The 24,339-nt window shown below is 38.4% G+C and overlaps 1 protein-coding gene across 7 annotated transcripts; it reads right to left on the bottom strand.

Annotated features, from left to right (window-relative positions):
* Positions 1–521: 521 nt before the first annotated feature.
* Positions 522–24,339, bottom strand: SERAC1 (serine active site containing 1). 7 transcript variants are annotated; one of them, XM_030946264.1, is made up of 18 exons: positions 24,301–24,329; positions 21,564–21,655; positions 20,900–21,036; positions 20,180–20,216; positions 19,733–19,869; positions 19,318–19,407; positions 18,253–18,384; positions 16,609–16,745; positions 14,433–14,561; positions 12,972–13,085; positions 11,576–11,738; positions 10,923–11,073; positions 9,989–10,130; positions 9,105–9,205; positions 6,076–6,173; positions 5,352–5,534; positions 4,846–4,989; positions 522–2,983 (listed from the first exon to the last, which is right to left on the bottom strand). In XM_030946264.1, exons 3-18 carry the CDS (start codon positions 21,012–21,014, stop codon positions 2,853–2,855), a joined length of 2,004 nt encoding a protein of 667 aa, XP_030802124.1. In that variant the 5' UTR covers positions 21,015–21,036; positions 21,564–21,655; positions 24,301–24,329; the 3' UTR covers positions 522–2,852. The 7 variants fall into 7 exon arrangements, 6 of the variants coding, with proteins under 6 accessions (XP_030802124.1, XP_030802127.1, XP_030802128.1 ...); XM_030946267.1 differs by having other exon boundaries at positions 16,624–16,745; XM_030946268.1 differs by lacking the exon at positions 20,900–21,036 and having other exon boundaries at positions 24,301–24,339.

The following is a 24,339-nucleotide window of genomic DNA, read 5'->3' as shown; positions in this document are numbered from 1 at the left end:
TTCACTCTGACAAAAAAACATTTTTGCTTTTCCCTTTTCATCCAGAATTGGGATTTTCACCAGAGGGAAAATTTCTCATTTCCAGCCAGCTACTCTGGCTGGCACCAGGAAGCACAAATCTCAGCAGAAGCCCCTTCACAGCACTGTAATCACAGCAATTGAATACTTGGTGGCTGTTCTGCCAGAAACACCAACACAGTTACACCAGACTGCTGGACAGCAAGGGCAAGAGGACTGACCAACCCCTTTTAGCTCTCCCTTCCTGTCTCACCATTTCCTCTTGGATGCCCCAATGCAGATGAAACATCATCTCCTCAGACAACTCACACACAACCTGCCTGCCACACCTGCAGCTGAGCCACTGGATGGGATTAAAAGAGTACTTTGAGACCTGAGAATTTACACAAAGACACTACTCCAAATTAATGTGACACCAGGAAGCATAAAAGCATCCAATTCCTGATGGGAAGCAGACATGAATACTCTGCCACAGAGCTGCTGGCCCTCAAACTGATGTCTGTACACACTTCAGAAGACACTGCTGGCAAAATCCAAAAGCACAACTGACAAACTGCTCAGTTTGGCAAAACATGACAGACCAGCCAGCCCCCAGCACTGTGCCTCTTACCCAAGCAAAAGGTAATGTTACATTCTCCCAGCACAAGACAATGACTAAAAAATAGATATTTAACAAAAAAGAACATGGTCCAGAGTATTCAGCTGGCAGATCATTAACCTTTAATACACTTTGTGACATATCCAAGACATTTTAAAATCACATTTCATTAGTATATTCCAAAAAAATAAAGCCCAAACCCCCAAACCCAACAATCCCCCACCAAATATTAGTTTTAGAAGTTACACATATATAAATACAGTTATAAAAAGAAGAACATTGCCTTAAGAATTCCAGTTACAAAACATAGATGCATTTACTAAGATTAATGTTTAATGTCACTGATCTGAATCTGTGTAAGCCAAAGGAGTCCACTAAAACTAATAGATTTGTCACATGAAACAAGCATTCAGTTATTAGAAGTCTTGTCTATTCACCATGAATTCCACATACTCTACTCTGTGAATACAAAGTGTACTAATATATTTACACTCTGAAGTCTAAACCACAATGTAAAAAATATAAACCTCTTCAGAATTAAGGACATTTCTGTTACATTTTCTATATAAAATACTGCCATGCAGTGTTCTTACCTACATCTCAGTTAGGGGGGGGAATGCTCTTTTTGCCAGTGTAGTGCTGTACAGTCTCTGTACTGCTCTTGTGAATTTTACTTTGCAGATCCCTCAATTTCCAGTGTAAAGCTGCATTCAAGTCTATAAATTCAAGTGTATTTTGAGCTGCAGTGTCCTCCTGGGCTGCCCTAGGGACCTGGCAGGACTGCAGTGCCCACAGCACCAAGGCCATGCAGAACTGCAAGGTGCATCCCACCTCCTTGGCAGCTTTCACAGCCATCATTTGAAGGACACTAACACTGGATCCATCTCACAGGAGTGACATGAGGAGACACCTCAAGCCTGTCATCAATACAGACCTTATTCAACAAATGGTCAGCAAAGGCAGTACAGCTTTACACAGCCCGTGCTTGTTTTCAGAGAGGGATGCAGGTGTGAAGAAAGGGAGTAAAGAGACCACAATAACATGAGGCTGCTTTTAACCACAGTGAAAATTACTTAAAACTTCAAAAAAGTGACTGTGCACTGCCATTTTTTCATCTAAAAATACTGATTTCTCATCAGTACTGTTAGGGCATCCTAAACATAAACTCAAATAAGACACCACTGGTTTTCTCTGTATCTACACCAGCAGATATATTTGGGCCCCAGGAAACCAAAACATTTGTGGTAATTTCCAGTGAGGCCTTACAATCACCTGATTTTCTTCCTGCTTTACCTTTTTCTACCTCAGCTCTAAACTCTAAGCATCAGCTTTCTTGTCAGGGCCTACATCTGCTGTGCTCCACCTGAGCATTTTCTTTAAATCAGCTACAGAAAAGTTTCTGTATGAGTAACATTAGCCAGGGATTTGAATGTACCAACTTCTTGGAGTGTCCCAAGAGCAAAGAAGAGCCTAGCTCATCAAACACACCTTCAATGTGTACAAGCACAGAACTGCCCTGTCTGACCAGATACACACTGTCCTAAGGAAAGCAGTCTCACAAGTTGCTAAGGTTAGGAGGGAAATGTATAAGAAGATGAACTTTTCTTTTCTTTTGTTTTCATTAAAACAAGGACAATTTTTTAAACAAGGCAAGCTACCAACCTGTCTCTTTCTCATGCAGAAAAACAGATGCTGTGTCTGCTGACCAGTCTGGGTGATGTAGTAAAAGAAAAGGCAAATGACAAAACCTCCTAAAATTGGGTCACTAGGTCACAGTGCTACCTTAATTCACTTGAATACTAATTTTCCAGGCTCCAGTCAGGCTACCCTAACATGGACAGTAAACCAAAGCTTTGCAGCAGCTATCTGCTGCTTCTCCCCTTTGACACAACAAATAACCACCTCATTTAATTGTTTCTAATCCTGTCTGTAAGACTTTATCCCAGGTGTACATTTACCTGCTTTCAAAGCCAGCTTGGCTTTTGGGCTTTTTTTGCTAAAAGAAGATACCCTGGGCACACAGGTTTTTTTTGCCAAGTTTGTATTTGTTTTGAATGTATTTTGAGAAAGAAATTGGACAGGTGCCTAAAGTTCAAGATGTACAGGAAATTATTCAGCAGCAGATACTATTGACACAGCACCCTTGTAATTCTGCAGATCCCCTTACAAATGTTAGAAGTTTCTGTGTTACAACAAACACAGGACACAAGCAGGAAAGGATGGCAAAACCTCAGTCTCACAGTTCTTGGGCTAAAACATCCTGAATGAACTTCAGTGTACGTTGATACAGGAAAGCATCCTTCTTCTTTGGCTTGCAAATATTTAGATGATTAACATCCACTGGAATAAGGTCTCCAATTCCTATGTCTGGAAAAGGGGAAAAAAAAAAAGAAAACTACTAGAGTTCATAAGACAGCCTAGACTGAAAAGAGCATCTTGCATTAGCAATTTCTCTCTCAAAAACAACTCCTCCTATCTTCAATAAAACTCTTTGTTCATCATTATTTTTTCATGTGCTAAAAGCATCAGTACACACAGTTATGGCCTGATGGAGCTCTGTGCTGCCACAAAATCCACACTGGCACATGAGACACCATTAGGTCAGAGTTCTACTGTCTTTGTTTGAAATACACAAATGTACATTTCTCCATACAGACAACTTTGCTGAAACTTCATTTACTGATAACACAGTCTTGACTGAGGTTTAAGCATTGATATGATCAGAGATGTAGTTTAATGCATGGTACCTTGAATCTGATCACCACTAATTGCCCATATCCCTTACACAAATACTTTGACATGGACATTAAAATTTGGACTACAATGAACCTAAAATATACTGCAAATCACTAAGCATATTTCCAGATAAATGAAATATTTACATTGCTTAATTGTAGAATACCAATATTCAATTTTCAGCTGATTTTGGGCACACTACAGCACAAAATTTACTCTTTCTTGACAGCCATCACTACTAACTTTCCAGTTAGGATGCTGTGACTGCCACATCCCAGTTTATTGTCTATTCACTCATCATCTAGAGAAATCCTCCATTTTGCTTTGACTTCTGTATCTCAAACCATGTAAAACTACATTAGAGTAGGATGAAGCTCTGCTTTCATGTGCCCAAGCAGACATGCAAGAAACAGGGAGCTGCCTGCTCATCAGCCAGTGTTTTGAACACAGTGGCCTGCTACAGAACTACCATGTGCCCTCTAAAGATTTCCAAGAGCACTCATGGGCTGCACTAGGTGTCACCCCTAGAAGAGGAGACATGCTACAAAATTACAAGTGCACAGTACTCACTTGGGTTCTGTTATTCAGCCCTCTTTTTAACCTCATTTTGTTAAATAATAACAAAAAAAAAAAGTTTCAGTTTTTCAGTCCTTGGCAATAAAACTGTATCAGCAACATTTTTGCAAAACATTGCTGCTCAAGAGGATATGCTGCAAAAAACTGCTAAATAGTGGCTCAGATAAAGGGATGTATAGCCCACCTTTTTCAGAGTACCTAACCCGGCACTCAAACTAGTGGATTTAGCTGGTGGAAAGCCTGATCTAAAACCTAACCAAGCAGTGGTTTCTGGCTTTACAGATACCTTGGGCAGTCCAAAAGAAAGACTGAAAAATATAAGACTTAAAACCATTTTCTAAGTTGAACACATAAATAAAAGGAAGGGAAAAAAATGTCTGGTTTCACCTTCTCCTAAAAAAGGCAAAAAGATGGAGGGAACTCTTCAGGAGGCAAACGCTGTTGCTGGGGTTCACAAGATGTGGAATGTAAAGGATTCTTAACACTGAAAACCAGCTTTGTGCCTTTTTCCTTCCATTAGCAGTTGACTAATTTTCTTTCTTAGTTTTTTAAAGGAGAAAATAGCTGGAGTTTGCAGAAGCATCTGAAACACTATGCAGCCTGCCTGTACAAAGATAAACCACAACTAGTCATAATTCCAAATGAAAGGACTCCAACATCAGACAACGGTCTACCTGGAAATGCTATTCTGATTTCAAAAAATCAAAACAAACAACTGCTATTTTAAGATCTAAATGTAGCTGCTTCTGATCTCAGCAGGGAGGCTCAGTCAAAAGTTTAAACAAAAACCCCACACTGTAATAGACTTATTTTTCTAGGTTTTCTAGGTTTTTTACTATAATATTTATAACTTTTTCTCATTATTGATGTTTACATCAATAGATATTAAATAAATTAAATGGCTATTTCTCACTTACCTGCTGACTCCACAGGTACAACATGCAGTTTTAACATGCTGCCTATGTGTGTTGGTAGGGTTTCTGCAAAACTCAGCACTGAAAATTTCTTGTCTTTGGCAAAAGACAAGAAGTCATCATTCAGCTCTTTAAGGGCAGGAGAATCTGAGAAAGAGCAACATAATTTTTACAGTGTTATAAGATTATAGCATTCTTCTGGCAAGACTATGTTGCTAGAGATGTTTTTATTACTATGACAGTAAAAGGTGTAGCATTTTGTTTGTAATCCCGTTCTCCAACTAGCACATGCAACAATTTCTTCTGACTCCCCCTCTTCCCCTCACCTCTGCAATCAAACGAAACAGCTACTCAGAATTGCCTGCAAAAATTCTACACACAACCCAAAACATAAAAAGGAGGTTTGTTGTTTTTCCCCAGCTTTCTCTGACAGCACAATGAAAAAACCCAAAGCACCAAGAACAGATTAGCAGAGCTCCTGTTGCTAGATGGTAGCAAAGTGAACATACCCTTGCTGAGCTCTTTAACCTCCACAGATGGGAAGAGGAGATATCTGGCATTTATAGAATATTCAGCCAGCTGGGAACCATGGTGAGGTACGCTATAAAATATGATTCCTCTGGTGTTGTTTACAATTTTATCCATTTCCGGATTCTTGGAAGCATCCACCAGCATCTTTTTGACTAGAAGACCTGGCAACAGAAGCTGAATTAATGCAGGGATTTAAATCACTGGGAAATAATGACCATGCTATATTAACCATGAGACAACTAACCATATTCTTGCCTTGGTTGATTAGTCCTTAGATTGTCAAATATGTAAGATTAACTTGAAAAAAACCCAAATCACGCTTGAGGAGGCGTCAATATAAAATGTCAATGAATGATGCAAATCCAAATTTGATTTCTGTTATGTGTTGCTAATGACATTTACTATATGCCTGATCATGGAGAAAATTTTGCCTCTGGATTTCCATTTACATGAATTTCAACTCATTGAGTTTTTAAATGAACACAGTAAAAACAAACAGCAATAACAATCCTTTCAAAATGTATATGCTACTAAATATAAAACATTAAGAAAGTAGAAATCTCTTGTTCATTTTTAGGTCTTTGCCAATTTTTTAAATAAACTATTCTGAATAATTGCATTTCTACCTGAATTTGGTCAATGGCTTATTCTGAAATCTGTAATGCAAATAAATGCTTTGTATCAAACAGGCAACATGCTTACCACCCATGCTATGGGATACCCACACCAGAGGTCTGTCTCCAATCCCAGCAGCTTTGAGCTTGTCAAGCAGCTCACTGCTCCTGAAAGCAATAGACTCCCTGCACAGAAAAAACAAACACAGGCATCATGGAGCGTGACAAGCTAAAAGGCAATGTTAAAACACAATGAATTTTAGTGCTGCACATTTATGAAAGTGAATTAGGTAAACAAATATTAATTATTTAATTATTGTTTCTATATTGAAAAAGGCCAAGAACTTTTGTAAGGATTGCTTCACAAGGACAATGGGAATCGAGCTAAATTCAGTTTCTTGCTCTTGCTAGAAAGTCTTACTTTAATTTCGCTCAGCAAACATTTCTGTTTTCTTGACAAGTTGTTTTATGGAGTTTTAAATAGTTTCATTTACACATTGTAGCAAAACAGCTGTTATTCAATGAAAGCAACATCAACACATAATGAACTTTACACCCTGCACCATGAACAAACCTCATACACTTTGCTAAACAATGCTCAAAATGTGGAGCAATGCACAGAAATTTAACAACTAAGTGCATGATCAACCAATACATTTAAAAAATCACAACCAATGTCAGTTTCACTTGCCAGACAATCTCCAAATGCTTTCTACTGGAATAGTATGAAAGCACAGTAATCTCCATTTTATAAACACAAAGACTGAGCTCTGGAAAGGATAAGCTACACATTAAAGTTTGAAAATGAATCTGTGGTAGAACCAAAACAAAACCAATGTCAATGCCTAATCCAAGCTTGAAAGTGCAACACTTGCACTTTACTTTGGTCCTTGCAGTATTACAAGAATCAAACACAGAATGCCCTTCAGTAATGAAAACATCAGGATATGGGGGCAACCACTGTGCAAAATAATTCACTTCATCTCTATTGGTCTCAGCATTCTCACTAGAAATTGCTTTATAACACATATGAAAAGAATAATCAAATGTGTCTTTTCAGATGAACAGTATGCTCTGGGCTAGCAGAGAGACATAAAAATTCACCTTTGAAACAGTGAATGAGACTGTACATTTAAGATCAAACCTAAGGTTGTTTTTCTACTGCAACTTCATTGTTCCTGCTAGTGAAAAATATCTTCAATATCTTTCATTTATTATTAACCACATAAAATTATCAAATATTATGGCTGGGTGATCATAAATAGCCAGTAATGTAATTTTCCATTTTGTAATGAAAAATATGTTATCTTTGGGAAAGAAAAAGGAAATCTATGTTTATTTCTTTTAACATACTTGCTCCAGACAGACACAAAAAAGTTTTCTTAGAATCATAAAATCATTTACATTTAAAAGACCTGCAAAATCATGGAGTCCAACCGCTAGCCCAAAGACAGCCAAGTCCACCACAAACCCATGTCCCTAAGAGCCTTATCTGCCTGTCCTTATATTATCTTCAAGGATTGGGACTCAACCACTTCCCTGGGCAACCTCTTCCAGGGCTTGACGATGCTTTTAGTGAAGAATTTCTTCCTAATACCCAATCTAAACCTCTCCTGGTGCAATTTAAAGCCAATTCCAGTCTTCTTGGACCTGCACAGGTAACCATCTACATGCTCCTTACTGTAATTTTTCTGCCTAATTTCAAATAGGCACATTAACAGTCATGTGTTCCTCATTTTCTCCCTGCTTACATGTTTTCCTTAATGCAATAATTGCCAGAGAGAGGAGGGAATGAACAAGTACCAAGTTCCCAGTCTATTATACATATTGAATTTTTTTTCTTCCCTGCACAAAAAACACTATTAATTTTCAGATTCTTAACCCGTAAGCAGCCATGCACCTGCCCCTGCTGCAGTACACAAATTGAATTTGGAGTACTAGTTACATGCCTAAATATCTGCATAAATGTTTGAAGGATTCTGACTTAAAGATCACTGAACCTAATAACCAAATTCTATTCAAGACAAAAAACCTTTACAGGCTCAAAGTGTTCTTATTTTTCAACATGTTTGGTGGTAGCATCTTCCTCTGACCTACCCTGTTCAAGTCAGTAAAAACAGCATTCCTCTGGCAAGGGCAATTACACTCCAATTGAAGATACAGTTATTGTATTTTGTCATCAAAGTAACGTTTTTTGAAAAACAGTATGTTTGTATCAGAAATAGTGCGGCCAGCAGGACTAGGGAAGGGATGGTGAGGCAGCACCTCCAGTCCTGTGTTCAGTTTTGGCCCTCTCACTACAACAAAGACATTGAGGCTCTTCGTCAGGTCCAGAGAAGGGCAGTGGAGCCACTGAAGGGTCCTGTGAGGAGCACAAGTCCTATGAGGAGAGACTGGACTGGGATGGATTAGCGTGGAGAAAAGGAGGCCCAGGGAGGACCTTACCACTCTCTACCGCCACCTGAAAGGAGGGTGTAGCTGGGTGGGGGTTGGCGTCCTCTCCCAGGGAACAGTGACAGGGACAAGAGATAACAGGGCAGGTTTAGGTTGGATATCAGGAAAAATTTCTTCATCAAAAGGGTTGTGATGCTCTGAAACAGGCTTCCCAGGAAGTGCTTGAGTCCCCATTCCTTGAAGCTTTTAAAAGGCATGTGGATGTGGCACTTAGGAACATTGTTTCATGGTGGCCTTGGCAGTGCTGGGTTAATGATTGTACTTGATCATCTAAAGGGTCTTTTCCAACCTAAATGATTCTATGAAAATAATGCTTTTCAGTGATTTTTTGCCGTGCTTATGAAGCATTATTGTATCACTTTAAAAAAGACACCCCTTAAGAGATAAAGTTGTATTTTCATTAACTAATAGCATCATTTAGTGTCTCCCTTAACATGACTGTAAGAAACAGACTGTAAGAATTCATGAAATTGCCACATGTAGCTATCCATGAGGCTAAGAACTTCAGCATACCATGACTATATTAAATATTTTTCCTAATTTGATTTTTCAAAGCAACAGGAAAAGTTAAATTGACTCTTTCACAGTAGGTGATCCCAAGGATCAGCTTTACAGATCTACATCCTGCCCCTGCCTCCAAACTGCAGATGCTGCATTTCTTACCTTTGAGCCTCAACAGGACATTTTGATTTCCAGTCACTCAAATGAGTGTCATACTCCACAGATATGATTCTAAGGGAAGGACAGTCTGAAGCAAGCCATGTCTAAATTAAAGAAAAGCAAAACCAAAGGAGCTTATAATTGATGCACTTAAACTCTTGAAAGCAATGGAGAAAATATGTTACTATGGGGACAATAGCAAGAAAGACTTTTGCTCTTCAGTTAATCCCCAAATATATGTTACACCCGGATTATCATTCTTTTATCACATGCTGTTGAACTCTAGATTGTTTCTGAGCCACAAAGCAGGCAAAGAATGAAGATTCATCTCTAACTCGTGCATTCCTGGCTCCCTCTCCTGGGTGGAACGAGTTACTAAGATTACCAACAGGAGTGATCAGCTCAAGTTTCACAGAGATACTTTAGTGGCTATACCAGTGTGAGTTTGCTTGGAGCAGTAATTACTTATTCACCAACAATACTTAAACAGTCATCTGCACAAAGTAAGGTACTCGTACATCTAGGTAAGAAAGGGAACTTAATTTAAAATATTATTCTATAAATCTTCCTCAGCAGTAACGTTCCAGTAAAAAAAGAAAAAAAAGAAGAGAGAGCATAAGGAAAGCAGTCACTGCCTCCTCTTTCACTAGCATGTGAATGATGTTGAGAACATAAAACTTAGCAGGGATTTTTCCTTGCAAGAACAACAAACAAGTCATTAACAAAAATTTATCATCAGGAACTTGAAAACTGCCACTTGTGTAACAAATTACAAGTAATTGAATGAAAAAAAGACATCTGCCAGACAGTGTCCTTCTAGATGCTTGGGACAGTTCTCATGACTGAGCAAGCAGCAGCCACATGTGAAAATGTTACTGTTTTTTTACCTTTGGCCAGCACTGAGTGTATTCCTCTTCCCCTTCTGAGGCCTTTCTATCCAAATGCCGGTCAATGTCCTGCTGCCGCCAGGTTTTAAATGCTGCTCCCAAAAGTCCATGAATGAAAAGGATGTCTGCTCTGACAGGCTGGCTGATCAAGCAAAAGGAAATTATAAGAGATATGTGGTACCTGTCCTTTTAGCAAATTAGAACTTTTAACCTAAGGAATGCCAAAATGCTTTTTTTAACATGACATGTGACTTCTTACCTTATGGACAAGATTTCATGATATTTCAAAGAGCATACTCAGATAAAAACAAAAACTAGGGAACCACATAGAAGAAAGATATAAAATGAGGTATGGAAAGTACCCACCTCAGAAATCATAATTTTCTATAATGGAAAACACCTTTCCTGCCAGCCACTGTTCATGTGGCTTGGTAGCTCCAGCCTTATCATCACATTAGATCTTCACTGTAATCAGAGTAACACCAGTGACCCAGGGGATAGTTACTACTGACACCCACGCTGGCGACTGCTTTAGTCCCAGACACACAACCACTGTTACTGAGGATGAAAATTTACTGCAACTTAGGCCAATATGTGCTGTTGCCAGTAGAATAATTACAAGGCATTGTATCCCAGGAAAAAGTGCAAAGGTTAAATAGTTGCAACCCACAGAAAGCAGCAACTAATTTCATGTCTTGTGTTCAGATTTTCCATGCATTACAGTAATATTCTGTCCACACCTAGGGACTGCACCAACCACTTTTACTGTTCTTCTACTTGAGAATCTAAATTCAGTCTTTTCAACCCACCACAGAACAGGAGAGGCAAGGTAACATCAGTATAGCAGCACTCTGATGTCAACCCTTCCAGTTTTGTAACAGAACAGCAGAACAAGTAACTCCAAGTACAGCATGTACAATGACTCCTACTTTACCTGCTACGATATTGTGGATGTAAGACATAAACACCATCTGCATATTTTTCTTTCCCCACGTCCCTGTCCAGATTAGCCAAAGCTCTGGATGCATGAGAAGACTGAATGATGTGTGGGGATTTCATTACTTCAGCAAGAACAGAAACCCAACCTACATTGAGAAAAGGAAGGGGCAGATCAACGAACAGAAACATCATCTGAACAACAGAATTCAGAAACATCAGCTATCAAACCATACATCTGAAAATAGATGTTAAAACTTAAGAATAGCAACATCAAAATAAATTATTTCAATCTACTCTTTACCTCAGCAAAGTCAAGGCTAGGTAAGTGGAATCTCCTAAATTCAAAAATTCAGATGTATTTTACTACTGTTCATCTTATGATCTGAAGAAGAACCCCTTCTCAGAAGAAAGTGTATCAGCAGGTCAGTACAGCTGTAGCAAGAACAGATCTCAGATCCCTTTTTGCAGGTAAAATGCCAAGAAGATGGAGACAATGAAGCTTGAAGCATAAGAAAGGCATAGAAAACAACCTACAGGAGCAATGGCAGGTAAAAAAATTGATGCTAACATTTTCTATTTATTTCTTTTTATTTATTTATCTGAAACTTTTGGAGTAGAAGTCTACCACTGAGACAGCTTTCCTTTTACCTGCACGTACTATGGATGAGTGCAGGTGTTCATCCAAAGCCATATTCCCAATAATGCGGATTATGTTCCTCTGGATCTTTGCTGAATCTTTACGTAGCTGGTATATCCTCTGCAGTAGCTGGAGGCCTCCTTTAGCTTCAATTTTATCACAGTGAGAGGAAATCTGGTATTACAAAGTAAATACAGTGACAATAAATAGACATTCTGCAAAAGGTTTTTTAGATGCTGTTAATTCATAAATTAGGGAGTTTTAAGAAGCAGGTATAACACAGCCCTTGTTGTATAGAAATTATATTAATCTAGAACTTATTATGCTATATTTGAAGAGGAAATAGATGTTTTAATATGCAAAATGCACAATTCCTAAGAATTGACAACTTGAAAATCTCTGAGTACCACCTCTCTACCCTTCTTCATGTCTGAGGGAGATGAAATGGTCTCCACTTGGCATGATCAAATTTCAGCTCAAGTTTGAGAGTCTGAACAGGTCAATTGTCTGTGTTTTCTAAAGCACGATCTCAACCAGAGCCACTTGTCCATCACTCAAAATGCAATCATTGTAATTCCTTCTCTTCAAAATGAAAAAGATTTTTTTACATTCCAAATAGTACTGCTATCATTATTGATCCTAATAGAAACAGTTTAGTCCAGATGAATATGCAGGGTAGCTTTGGAACTGCTGATATCCTCAAGCCTCTGGCTTTCAACAGGCATTTGGAATGAGTACAGTCACAACTTGCTTAAACTGAAAATCTAGAATATAACAAACTCTAGACTAAGTCAGAATTTCTATGTATATGGAAGATGTGAAAAGAATACCAGGAAGCTGCACTTTATCCATCCCAACGATCAGTAACCACTTGGTGTTCTCAACACTCTTTTTCAGTGCTCTAGGCTTCTGAACAATTAAGTGTAAACAGAAGAAAGTAGCAATCGGAAACAAGAAGCAACACTGTTACAAAATGTCTCGCATACTCCTCATCCGTGTCTGCAAAAAGCAGACTGGTCCTGGGAAGGCCACTGTATTAGTTGCTTGCTGTGCAATATTCTGCCCAAAGAGTATCTTTGTGTATGGGTAAGGTTTGCATTCTGTTCAGGTTTCTGATTAGAGTGAATTCATGACACTATTTTGCTCTGTGAAAACCTGGCATTAGAGTCTCAGAGCTGCCCTTTTACTTCGTAAAAGATACATACAGGTATACTACAGTAGGGGAACTTGTAAAGATGAATTAGAAACAGCAACAAAGCTTACACACATTTCCTCATGAGAACAAAAACTACTCTGTTACAGGAATAGGAGACAAGGAAATGGCAACTCCTTCCCAATACATGAGAGTGCATTAGAGAGGAATGTCTATAAATGCAGCTTTTCAGTTATAGTTGAAGATAAAATTACCTTAGAATGCTGTACTAAAGCCTGCAAGCAAAAGAGTTCCACTGTCTCTGAAGGGACTTTACTCAATGTCTCACAATATGGAAGTCCATTTCCTCCAAAACACCATAAGCCTCCCTGAAATGAAAAACAAAAATAGTAACACATTTCAAATGGCTACATAAAAAAAGGATTTCTAATCTAGAATGTTAAGTGTGTAATGATCTATAGAAATTGCTTTAAAGAGTGCACAGCATGCATGCACTTCTCAAAACGTACAAATTACACAACAGTAACATCATAAAAGTATTTACTACTTTTAACTGGTAATATTAACTAGATTTTCAGTGTGTAGTCTCCTTAGTCTATTAACTTCAAAACATACAATAAAGGGAAAAAATGTAGTATTTTCATTTTGTTAATGAATGTCATCTTTTAAGATCATTTGCTTAAGCATAAAAAAGCAAGAATCAGCGTAACTCTAGACTTGCAAAATTTAGAAGAGGAAGAAGAAAGGTCTTCAATATGTGGCACAGCCTCAGAAGACCAGTCTTTCAATCACACAGCAGAAAGACCAACATAACCTTGATAAAAATCAAAATACTTCCAAGTGTGATGTCTTACCAAAGCTCCCTTTGTAGCATGAGCTCTGGCTGTGAAAACAGTAAAGGAGTGATAGTGTAAAAATAGCACACATAACTCTGTCATAGAAAATAAAGAGTTATTGCACTCTGGAAACTGTAAATGAAGACTGACAAGCCTCATTATTAAAATGACATTCATTTTTGTTATTGCATATTATAAAAAATAGCAATCACTGATTAAGGAAGTTAGAACTTTTAAACAGCAAAAAGTAAAACTCACAAGAGAGAGTGGATGAAACTGACATAAATATTATTTTTAAACAATGATGGCACTTTAAATGACATTCCTAAAGCCACTTAGGAAGTTGCTGCACAGACACAATTGGAGAATTCCTAGATCCAGGTCCAAACAGACCACAGACTACTGCAATTTTGGTTTGGGGGACCTATTTCAAAGAGGCACTTCCAAGCGATGTGACAGAGTTTACTATTTAAGGTATGCTAATAACCTACCATTTTACTAGAGACTTAAGAGAGGTTTAATAATCTCATCAGTAAAAGAACATTCAAACAACATTAAGATGAAATGTGAAAAACCATTTTATGAGCACTACAAGGGGAAGGAATGTTTTGGACAGAGTGTTGAAATGTCTGCTTAATGGGAAGGCTTGTAAGATAAAATCTTTAATTACACCTTTCAACTAGCACCGCTGGGAAATATAAACAAGCTTTCAAGCAGAGAGACTGTATTTACAAGAGATTTTGCTCATGTTCTACACTCACAAATTGTCTGTACTTCTCTTCCTCTTACATTGATAAAAAATACAGAAAAAGGTTTATTTCTTTGACCTCTGCAGGCACAAAGAACCCAAACAGTTCTGTTCTGCAGATGGAAACTCACCATTTGTGCAGCAAGAGTCTGGCTACTTTCACGTAATGCAAGAGATGTGAAGTACTGGACACATGGATCAAGACCAGTCTGAGGTAAAGATACCAACAACAAACGAAGTTCATCTTCTATGGGATCATCCTGTGAGAAGTAAGCATGAACAGCTTTTAGGTTATTTTGTTCAAAGCATGAAGCAAAACGCAGAAGAGAGGAATATCTGAAATAATGGAATCAGCCATACTAATGAGGCCATAAAATCTGAACCTTGGACATAAGTGCTCTGCAACTTCAGTTTAATAGTTTTATCTGTAAAGACTTTAGAAACTGATAATTACAAAATCACCAAATAAATGATAAAAAGCAAGCTTTACATTTCATATTTTAGTGATATTATTCTGATGGTTCCAAAGACCAGAAGAAAAACCAATTCCTCTTGGCAGAGGAAACTTAAAAGTTCACCCTTAACTAATAGAAATTTTCAAAGAATCATAAAATACTCAGAGCTGCAAGTGATCTACAAGGATCATAGAAATCCAACTCCTGGTCCTGCACAAGACCGCCCCAAGAATCACACCATGTGCCCGAGAGCATTGTCCAAAAGCTGCTTGAGTTCAGTCAGGCTTGGGGCCATGAACACTTCCCTGGGGAGCCTGTTCCAGGGCTCAACCACCCTCTGGGTGAAAAACTTTTCCTGATATCCAACCTAAAGCTCCCCTGACAGAGCTTCAGGCCATTCCCTCAGGTCCTGTCAGTGGTCACCAGAGTGAAGAGATCAGTGTCTGCCTCTCAGCTTCCCCTCAGGAGGAAGTTGTGATTGCAATGGTCTCCCCTCAGTCTCCTCCAGGCTGAACAGGCAAGTGACGTCAGCCACTCCTCGTGTGGCTTCCCCTCAAGGCCATCCACCATCTTTGCTGCCCTCCTTTGGACACTCTCTAATAGTCTAATATCTTTTTTATACTGCAGTGTCCAAAATTGCGCACAGGGGTCAAGGCAAGGCCACACCACTGGCAGAGCAGAGTGGGACAATCACCTTCCTCATCCACCAACTCGTGATGCTGTACTTTTGGTGCTGCTCCATGAAAATGAATGTATAAATTATTACTAAAAAATGAAGACATTTCTTTTAATGTTTGGTCTGAAAAATTATTTTTAAGTATTAGTTTAACAATCCATATATTGATTGATAGATCCAACAAAGTAATTTTATTTGCCCACCATCATTGAACTTGCCGTTACTCTAATTCTTTGATAAAATCAGAGATGGAGACTTATTTGCATAGAGTTGCCACAATGATTTGCTCCAACTTCCTGAGCAGCAGATTGGCAACTCTCAGCTTCAATCACCTAGCAATCACACTGCTGTAAAAATATATCCACAACCATATACTGGTGTAACCTAGTATTTAAGGACTGACAGGTACAGATCCACTATCCCATAATGTTACTAAGGCAAGAAAGCAAAAACTGAGAATATCACACCCAATCAAAGCTGATATTCAGAGTTCTGTTGGTTAAGATACACTGGTATTTTCTGACAGGGCCTTCTGCCCCTCTTCATTCTATTAGCATTCCAAAACACCTTGTATATTATACTTCATAAGCCAGCTCTGTTTATTGAAGAAGCTGACGACATGACCGCTCAGACCATCATATATATAACATATACATACATTTAAAAAGTGTTAAGCTAATTTTTAACTTAAAAATAAAGCAAGGCCAAATTGATCCAATAAGGATCTGCTGGCACCCAAAGGCTGGCAGTGAAGAGGTGGGCCTACAGTAGAGCACCAAGTACTACTGAGGAGGCAAAGGCCTCCAGGAGCACGCTCTGCATGTAGGATTCTGTCAGTGTCAACAAGGCAATCCAGGATGATTTCTTCACATTGCCTGTTGGATAGAGACAAGCAGTGTGTCTGAGAGACTGGTAACTGGCTCAGACTTCACTGCTTGTAAATATGTCACGTGGATAACAGTCCAAGAATAATAATTGATCAATACTTCCAACTTTATTTCTTTCCATCATGCCACTCCCTAATGGAGATATACCCCAAGGGTGTATCATACATTAGTTTTGTATTTTGGTATTTTATTACTAGTCAGTTACTTTAGAAGAACTTCACTTTCAACAAAAGTTAACAACAAAAGTAGTAAAAAAGAAGGCAGCAACTAAGAATCATCTAATACCTACTTTTCCTTTACTTACAGTCTTTATTTTTGGCAATGGTGGTGGAGGCAGGAAAAAGCGAAGGTCAACATCTTTGGATCGAGCCAAACCTATAGCAGTCCTTTGATCACAGGTTTGAGCAACTGTGACATACTGATAATCTGTTGTACAAAAATGTTAGAGTTAAAACTAACCTTAAATACTTAATTTTGTTTTAAATGTAGTTTGTGATCTACTTTGTAAATATACTTGAAAAGAAGAACCATCTCTCTGCAGTCTACTTTGATTTTCTAACCACAAATTCCAAAAGTTAAAAACTGCAGATGTTAGACCAGCACTACACTGAGTTGAAATACACCTGGGCACTAACTGTTCATTATAGGCCAGTTTGATAATTCAGCGGCAAATTGAAGGAAAAGAAAATAAAACCTTGAAATGGATCAACACCTTTTTCTACAAAAATTTCCTTCTATTCCTGTTACTGTTATACAATTCTAGAACAAAACTGACAAGCCATTTAAAAGATACTTTTCACAGTCATAGATTGGCAACACTTTTCCTTTGGTGGAGGTAATTTATATCTGCAAACTGAACTCACTGGAGCTGAACACTTTGTCCTAGCTGTGAAAAATCAGCACATACTTTCAGTCCTAAACTTTCTTTGACTTGGTTTTGAAGCATCAAGTTAAAAAAAGCCTGTTTCCCTCATGAGGCGGTTGGCAAGAATAATTAGTGTTTGTGAAATGTCCAAATACTTCAACAATGAGCACTAAAGAGAAAGGGATATAACAAAAGGCACTAAATTTCTGATACTGGACATCTTGTGCTCTGAAATCACCTGCTAAGAGTATTCATCTACAAAGAACAAAACTCAGTTTTGGTATATCCTAGCTTTGAAACATTTTCAAACACAGTTTGCTGGTGTAAATTCCCTGTGGAAATTATTTAGAATTTTAAAAAGGCAAGATAAATCCCATGGTGTGGAATTGCACTGGAAAAGTCAAAGATCCACAACTGACTAAATTACCAAAATGAGAGTCCAGAATGGAATGTCACCTAGTTTATGTAGCCTGGTGGTGGAGGGGAAAGGAGGAAACACAAATACACATACACACACCTCCCCTTTACTTGGGGTTTCAAGGATATTTGCTGCTAGGGTAAGAGGGAGAACTTACTACTATTAAATAATAACTAGGGCAAAAAATGTCTTACAGATAATGCTTGCATGTACAAGCCTTCTACCTCTGGTTTGTCATTACCACCTATCAGCTCCTAACCAATTTTTATTAACTTAATCAATGACCTTAAACTCATTCTTACAGAGGCGTATAAAAAAACCACTGCCAAAACTTGTGACTGTATTAGCAATCCCAACAGAAAACCCAAGGAACTAAAGAGCATGAACTGCTCTCCATGCCACAGCAATGGTTACAATCCTGTGGTGGGGAAACTGAGAGATGCCTGCACTGCAGACACACTGTGTGAGGGTATTAGGAAAGAACAGCTACTTGAAATGTAAATAATTCCCCCACGTTTTAGACCAACTTTCAGAGCATATTTATGCTTCTTGCAGCCCCTAGCTTTTCTTCATGTTGTCAGCAGACTTGGAACAGCTAACTGAGACTGTGGAATTTCTGGGACAAATTAGGCTATATCAGCATACATTACCATGCCAGTGACTGTTGCTTGCCAGGTCTTGCACAGCCTGCAGTCGGATTGCTTTGTCTTCTGACTGAGTTCTCTTTAAGAGAAGCCATAAGGCACACTCATGATCTTCTCCATCAAAGGTACTGAATTGTTCTTTGACCAGGAAAAAAATGAAATCCAAGTTATTATTGATGAGCATTTTAACCAGCCACATTTCTATTTGTGGAGCACAGAAATACGTAGTTCTTAATATTTGAGTATTACTTGTTTGCACTAATTTAGAGTGTAATATTTTAACCTTAAATTGGTACAATGAACAAGGACAGAATGACATCAGTAAACTGCTGATCCTAAAATGGTGAGTTTGTCTCATTTTAGTGGCACCAACTTGATATTTCATGTATCTACATGACACACACAACCCCTGGCTGGCACTTACCAACCAGAATTACCAGCAGGAGCTGCAAATTATTAGCAACTCTTGAGGCTCTGACTTTGAAGAATTAATTTCGTAAGATGAGAGGGGACATGCACATTGCTATAATCATTTAACAGAGAGTTAAACGAGAATAGACAGTATGCCTCAGGAGCAGAGTTTCTGAAAGGAATGGAAATTCTTGTTTCAAATTACTTGAAAAAGCAGCAACACTGATCCAAAAAACTGTGCTGCTTTCAGCTAATACTGTCAATTTTGATGAAAGCATACATACTTTTCTAGAATGAGATTTTGAGAGTATTTCATCCCACAAACACCTTTTTTACACAAAAATTATATCAAATATTAACTTGGTATCTTAACTTTTTAATCTCTTGTAGAACAAGGAAAAAAACAACCCTCGAATATTCTCATAACCATCACTTTCATTTACTTTAAGAAAAGAAATTGTTCTAATACACAGAAAATTGACCGATATCAGACAACTGACTGATAATCCATATAAATATAGAAATTGTAAGCTATATTATCACTGTTTCAAGAACAAAAGAACATGTTAACTTTGTAAGAAAAAATGTTTTATTTCCTAATTGTCCTATTTACTGTTAAAACATAATAATCATAGATAAAGTCCTACTTTCAATACCTACCACTAAAAGGTCTCCGGAAGATTTTAGCTTCTGTTTCTAGAATTCTCCTCACTGCTTTATGGATTTCTTTTCTGGCTTTGTATGTAATTCCTACAAGAGTATTTTTATATTACTAGAAGTCTGAAAGACAGTTCCCTCACCTCGTGTTTCAAAAATATATGGAAAAAGAAATATACACACATATACATAGAGACATTTTATAAAGAGAATTATTTGGTATATAGAGAACTATGTATAGAAAGAACTACCTTAAAAAAAACCCCAAACCAGTCAGCAGCTTAAAATAAATTTGGTGACATTTCTTGGTAACAGATTTCAGGAAATATAACTTTACTTGTTATATAAGGGTGACTTCCAGAAACATTCTACTCTCTTAGAATTCTGTTTTTAGAACTCAAACAATTATGCATCTTACCTTGATATTCACTTGGACTTAGAGAAGCTGTACGTACGTATATATAGGATTTCAGCTTTTCTTGATGTAGAGCTTGAGTATCGATTTTCAGTAACTTATTTAAGGACAGGACTTCATAGGTAATGAATACAAAGCCTCTTTGAAGAAAAAAAAAGCTGCATATGAATATCAACTAAAACAACATAATAAAAAAATAGCAATCACACTGGCATAAACTATTGAGATTTTACAAAATATATAATAGTCTGTAGATTATTTTGATTTAGCAAAGTAGAGACAAGGCTGTAAAATACTTGAAATTAGTTATAACTATCAGAAATTGTGCTTCAAGACTATATTCTACCATGTCTAACGTCCCCTAATACTATCACATTTTTTGAAAGATACACATATTAAAATTTTAACCATATCTTTAAGTTACATATATGCTTATTGGTTACAACTTACCCTAGTATAAGTGATCCAGTTACCTTTGCAACTTTTCCTTGAAAAAATCAAAACCAAATGTCAAACAAAGTTGTGTGCATCACCCCAATATAAGCACAGTTACCATTTGATTATTAGACAGTAAGAATACCAATCATTAAGAACAAGCTTTAAAAAAAATTCTATTGCTCTCTAGCATTCAAGAAATTATTAACCAAAATTTACAACTGGAGAAAACATTACTTGATTCAGATTTCCTGCTCTCCTAAGCAAGATGATAAACACGTATCCTGCCAGTGCCATTTACTTTGAATATTGCTACCTCTCAATTGCATGCACTGCTCAGCTACCAGAAACAACAGTAAACTTTCTCTGCCTGTAAGACTAGCAGTGATTTGGAACTCAAAATCATTTTAAGGAGTTAACTTTTTCTTACATGTTGCAGCTATTTCTTCAGTGTATATTATTACATACAGGACTATGTATGTCTTTGAGAAGTCCTGCAGAGTCTCCATAAGCAAATACATTAAAAAAAAAAATCAATTGAATCAAATGTATAAAGCAAACAGATAATAAATACACGCTACTTGCAACAATTTGCCTTTTAAATAAAATTATTCCTTTCAGATTTCAGCTACTTTGTATCTACCAAGTCCATCTGATTATCTGGATATAAGGATCTCTATCCAAAGAAACTCTTATCATTACCAGTAGCAGCAAACCCAATGTAACACATCTCACCTATCATGAATAATTTCTTTTCCTCAGCATGAATTGGGAGATTTGCCCCACAACCACTGCTATCAGCTTCCATCTTTGTGAGGCCATAAGAATTTTGCATGCAGACAAGAGGCATCAGCTACATGTTGAAGAAATAACTGGCAGAGAAGTTTGAAAAAGAAAAAAAATGCAGTGCTTCCTGTAGAGCAGAAATTTAAATATCCTATCTTTAATGCTCAGAAATAAATTTCAGAACTGTAAGAATTGTCATTACATCCTAAAGACACCAAAGAAAACGGAGACTAAGCAGAGCTTGAAGTAAATAAGGATAAAGAAATAATAGAAACAAGTTTTATTCACTGTTTATGAATGTAACTATTTCATGGCTCTAGAGATTACAAAAAAAAATCAGATACAAGTGGAATTGAAGATAGTTTAAGGAGATCACATTTAGTTAGGGAAAGACCCTCATCTAGTGTTCATATCTGTTCCCGGATAATCTGCTGGTGTCATGTTACATATCACCATGCAAAGCAAGGTCAGAAGCAGAGAGCAGGAACAAACAGAAGCTTTTAATCACTAAGCATTCAAGGGCTTAAAACTTCAGTATTGTTGAATTAAGCATGGTGTCATGTCATTCCTTTTTATTAACACTTCAGATCAATACATAATGAACTCTACTTACTGATATCATACCAGGGAAGGTGTTTTTTTGTGGTTGGACCAGAAGTTCCTATTTTTCTGTAGCAAAAGACACAGTAAGCAGCCACTGACATTCTGCATATTGAGGGGGAAAGAAAAAAAAGTAATGATTGAGTTGAGAATTACAGCAGAAATCCTGTAGCATTTTTTTCCTGTCTTTTTACAGCAAAGGTCATGATAGGAAAGGTCACAATAAACCATGTTTGTGTCATTTCGCTCCATATAAAGTGCTCTGACTAAAGAACTCTATAAATTTCTCAATTTATGGGCTGAATAATGGGTTGGATTTCAATTATAAGAAAAGTTTAAAGCAGTTTTTTTATCAATTATGTTACTGTTGATTTTAGTGACTAAGTATCTTCAATTAACTTCTCTGCTTTTAAGTTCCCTTTCCTACTTCTTAGTCACTCTTCCCTATATACCAGATATGGTCCTATCTCCATCAAGATATTAGTCAGTATGACATGAGCTTTAATACAACTTAGTGACCAACTCCTTTTATAAGTTCATAATTCATTGTGTTGGCAAGTTTTATTTTGACTAACAAGATTTAAAGTGCTACTACATTAACACTTCTTTGCATACAGTGCAGAAGTAACATGAAACTCCTATCTTCTAAGTGAAATTTTAGCGTCTGCATTGGTGCAATTGTACTAACTGGAATATTGAGTTAATGTGTTTTTAGGGATGTAAAAACACACCAGTACCTCTCACATACTAATCAGATTCTTGTCAAATTAGGTCTCTGTTACCACAACCACAATTAACTCAAAATGATAAAATGTCACATGTGTAAACCTGATGCTGAAAAATGGAAGCCTGATAGTCTCCTTGAATCAAGGTAATCTCTGCAGACCAAGAAAAGTGTTTATATCACTTTTATCATCAGCGTCCAACATCTCTGAACAAGGGGACTCTTTCTGTGTCCTTCCTTTAACATGTCTTCCCTCTTTCCTTATTTCCCCAAAAGTTTTGATTTTTCCCTTCTCTCTTGCTTGTGTTTGGGAGATTTTTGAAAAACATCAGCATTACCCCAGCACTTTCACAATCACTGCAGACTGCTTTTTGATATCTGTCATTTCAACACTGTTTATCCTTTCACTTCAACAGAGTACACCACACTGTGAAACACTTTTAAGACTTTGACCATCAGTCCTCTAGAGACACCTCTCCCACCTCCAAATTCCTTGTCTCATGACAGCTCCTTTACCACCTTCACTCCCAGAATCACAGTACTCACATGTCACAGACATATTTTATGAAAAACCTTTTGTTAGGATCTTTTCTCCTGAGAAGCTGAGAAGCTTCAGCTTCTCCATGTTTTGCTGCTTTGGAAGGTGACTTGGAGAACTGTTTACTCAGCATGTGAAATTGTTTTTACTTGATGACCAATGACAGCCACCTGTGTCAAGGCTGTGAGCAGTCACAAGATTTTATCATTCCATTCCTTTCTATTGCTTGCCTGCCTTCTGATGAAATTCCTTTTTCTATTCTTTTAGTATAGTTTTAATATGTCATTTTCTTTTAATATAATATATATAATAAAATAATAAATCAGCCTTCTGAAACATGGAGTCAAGATTCTCGTCTCTTCCCTCATCCTGGGACCCCTGTGAACACCACCACACTCACGTTTACTCTTCTCTCTAACCCAGTCTGAAATAAACATGTGGTTCAGTGACAGCAGGTGCCACAATTACTTAACATTTAAAACATGCACTGTAAACACAGGAGGACAAAGTGAGCACCACTCCTCTGCTGCCAGGAGCTCCTGTTCAGGCCCGAGGACAAGCATCAAATTATCAAATGTTAAGGGTCTGGAATGGACCTTAAAAATCACCTAATCCCAACACCCCTGCCACGGGCAGGGGAACCTCCCACCAGATCACATCGCTCACAGCCTTTTCCAGCCTGGCTTTGAACACTTCCAAGGTTGGGGCATCCACAACCTTCCTGAGAAATCTGTTGCAGCGTCTCACCACCTGCACAGCCAAGAATTTCTTAAAAAATATCTAATCTAAATGTCTCCCCTTTTCGTTTGCATCCATTACTCCTTGTCCTGTACCACAGTTCCTGATTAAGAGTCCCTCTCTGACCTGCCTGTAGGACCCCTCAGACACTGGAAGGTTGCTGCAGGGTCTCCATGCAATCTTCTCTTCTCTGAGCTGCCCCAACTTCCTCGCTCTGCTTTCACAGGGGAAGTGCTCCAGTGCTCTTCTCTAGGCTTGTTCTAGCAGCTCCGTGTCTTCCTGATGTGGGGGAGTCCCGGTGAGGTCTCACCAGGGCGGAGGAAGGGCAGGCTCGCCGCCCCGGACCCGCTGCCCGCCTCAGCCGGGTGCTCTCGGCGCTGCGAGCGCGCACTGCCGGCTCTCGCTGAGCTTTTCACGCTTGGGCACATACAAATACAACGCAAAAGGAGCCATTTCGCCCCGTTTCCCAGCCGGCCCCGGCAGCTCTGAGCCCTGTCCAGCACCGGGCTGCGGTCCCCACCTACCCGCCAGCGACTGCGCAGCTGGGGCGTGTTAAAAAAAAAGACAAAAACACCACCGCAAACCCAACTTTAAGCAATGCAACACGTAAACGGGCAAGGAGCCAAGCGGGGGTAGCTCTGTGCCTCTTTCCAACCGGGAGTCACAGCGCACCCGTTACCCTGAGCCCCGGCCGGCCCGCCCAGCGCCGCCCACCATGCCCGCGCCCCCTGCCCGGGCCGCAGCTCGCACCTTCCGCCTGCGCCGCCGCTCCTGCGGCGGGCCCCGCGC

Source organism: Camarhynchus parvulus, chromosome 3 (assembly GCF_901933205.1).
Source record: "Camarhynchus parvulus chromosome 3, STF_HiC, whole genome shotgun sequence".
Taxonomy (NCBI): Eukaryota; Metazoa; Chordata; class Aves; order Passeriformes; family Thraupidae; genus Camarhynchus; species Camarhynchus parvulus.
Note: the sequence above shows the minus strand (reverse complement) of the source record. Positions and strands in the feature narration are given on the sequence as shown.

Excerpts from the sequence above, each read along its gene's own strand:
- SERAC1 (XM_030946264.1), bottom strand. The coding sequence starts at position 21,014 with ATGCCTCTTGTCTGCATGCAAAATTCTTATGGCCTCACAAAGATGGAA. Across the intron at positions 19,870-20,179 it reads ACTGGATCACTTATACTAGG|AGGCTTTGTATTCATTACCT; the intron begins GTAAGTTGTAAC and ends TTTTCTTCAAAG. Across the intron at positions 2,984-4,845 it reads TGTACCTGTGGAGTCAGCAG|ACATAGGAATTGGAGACCTT; the intron begins GTAAGTGAGAAA and ends CCCCTTTTCCAG.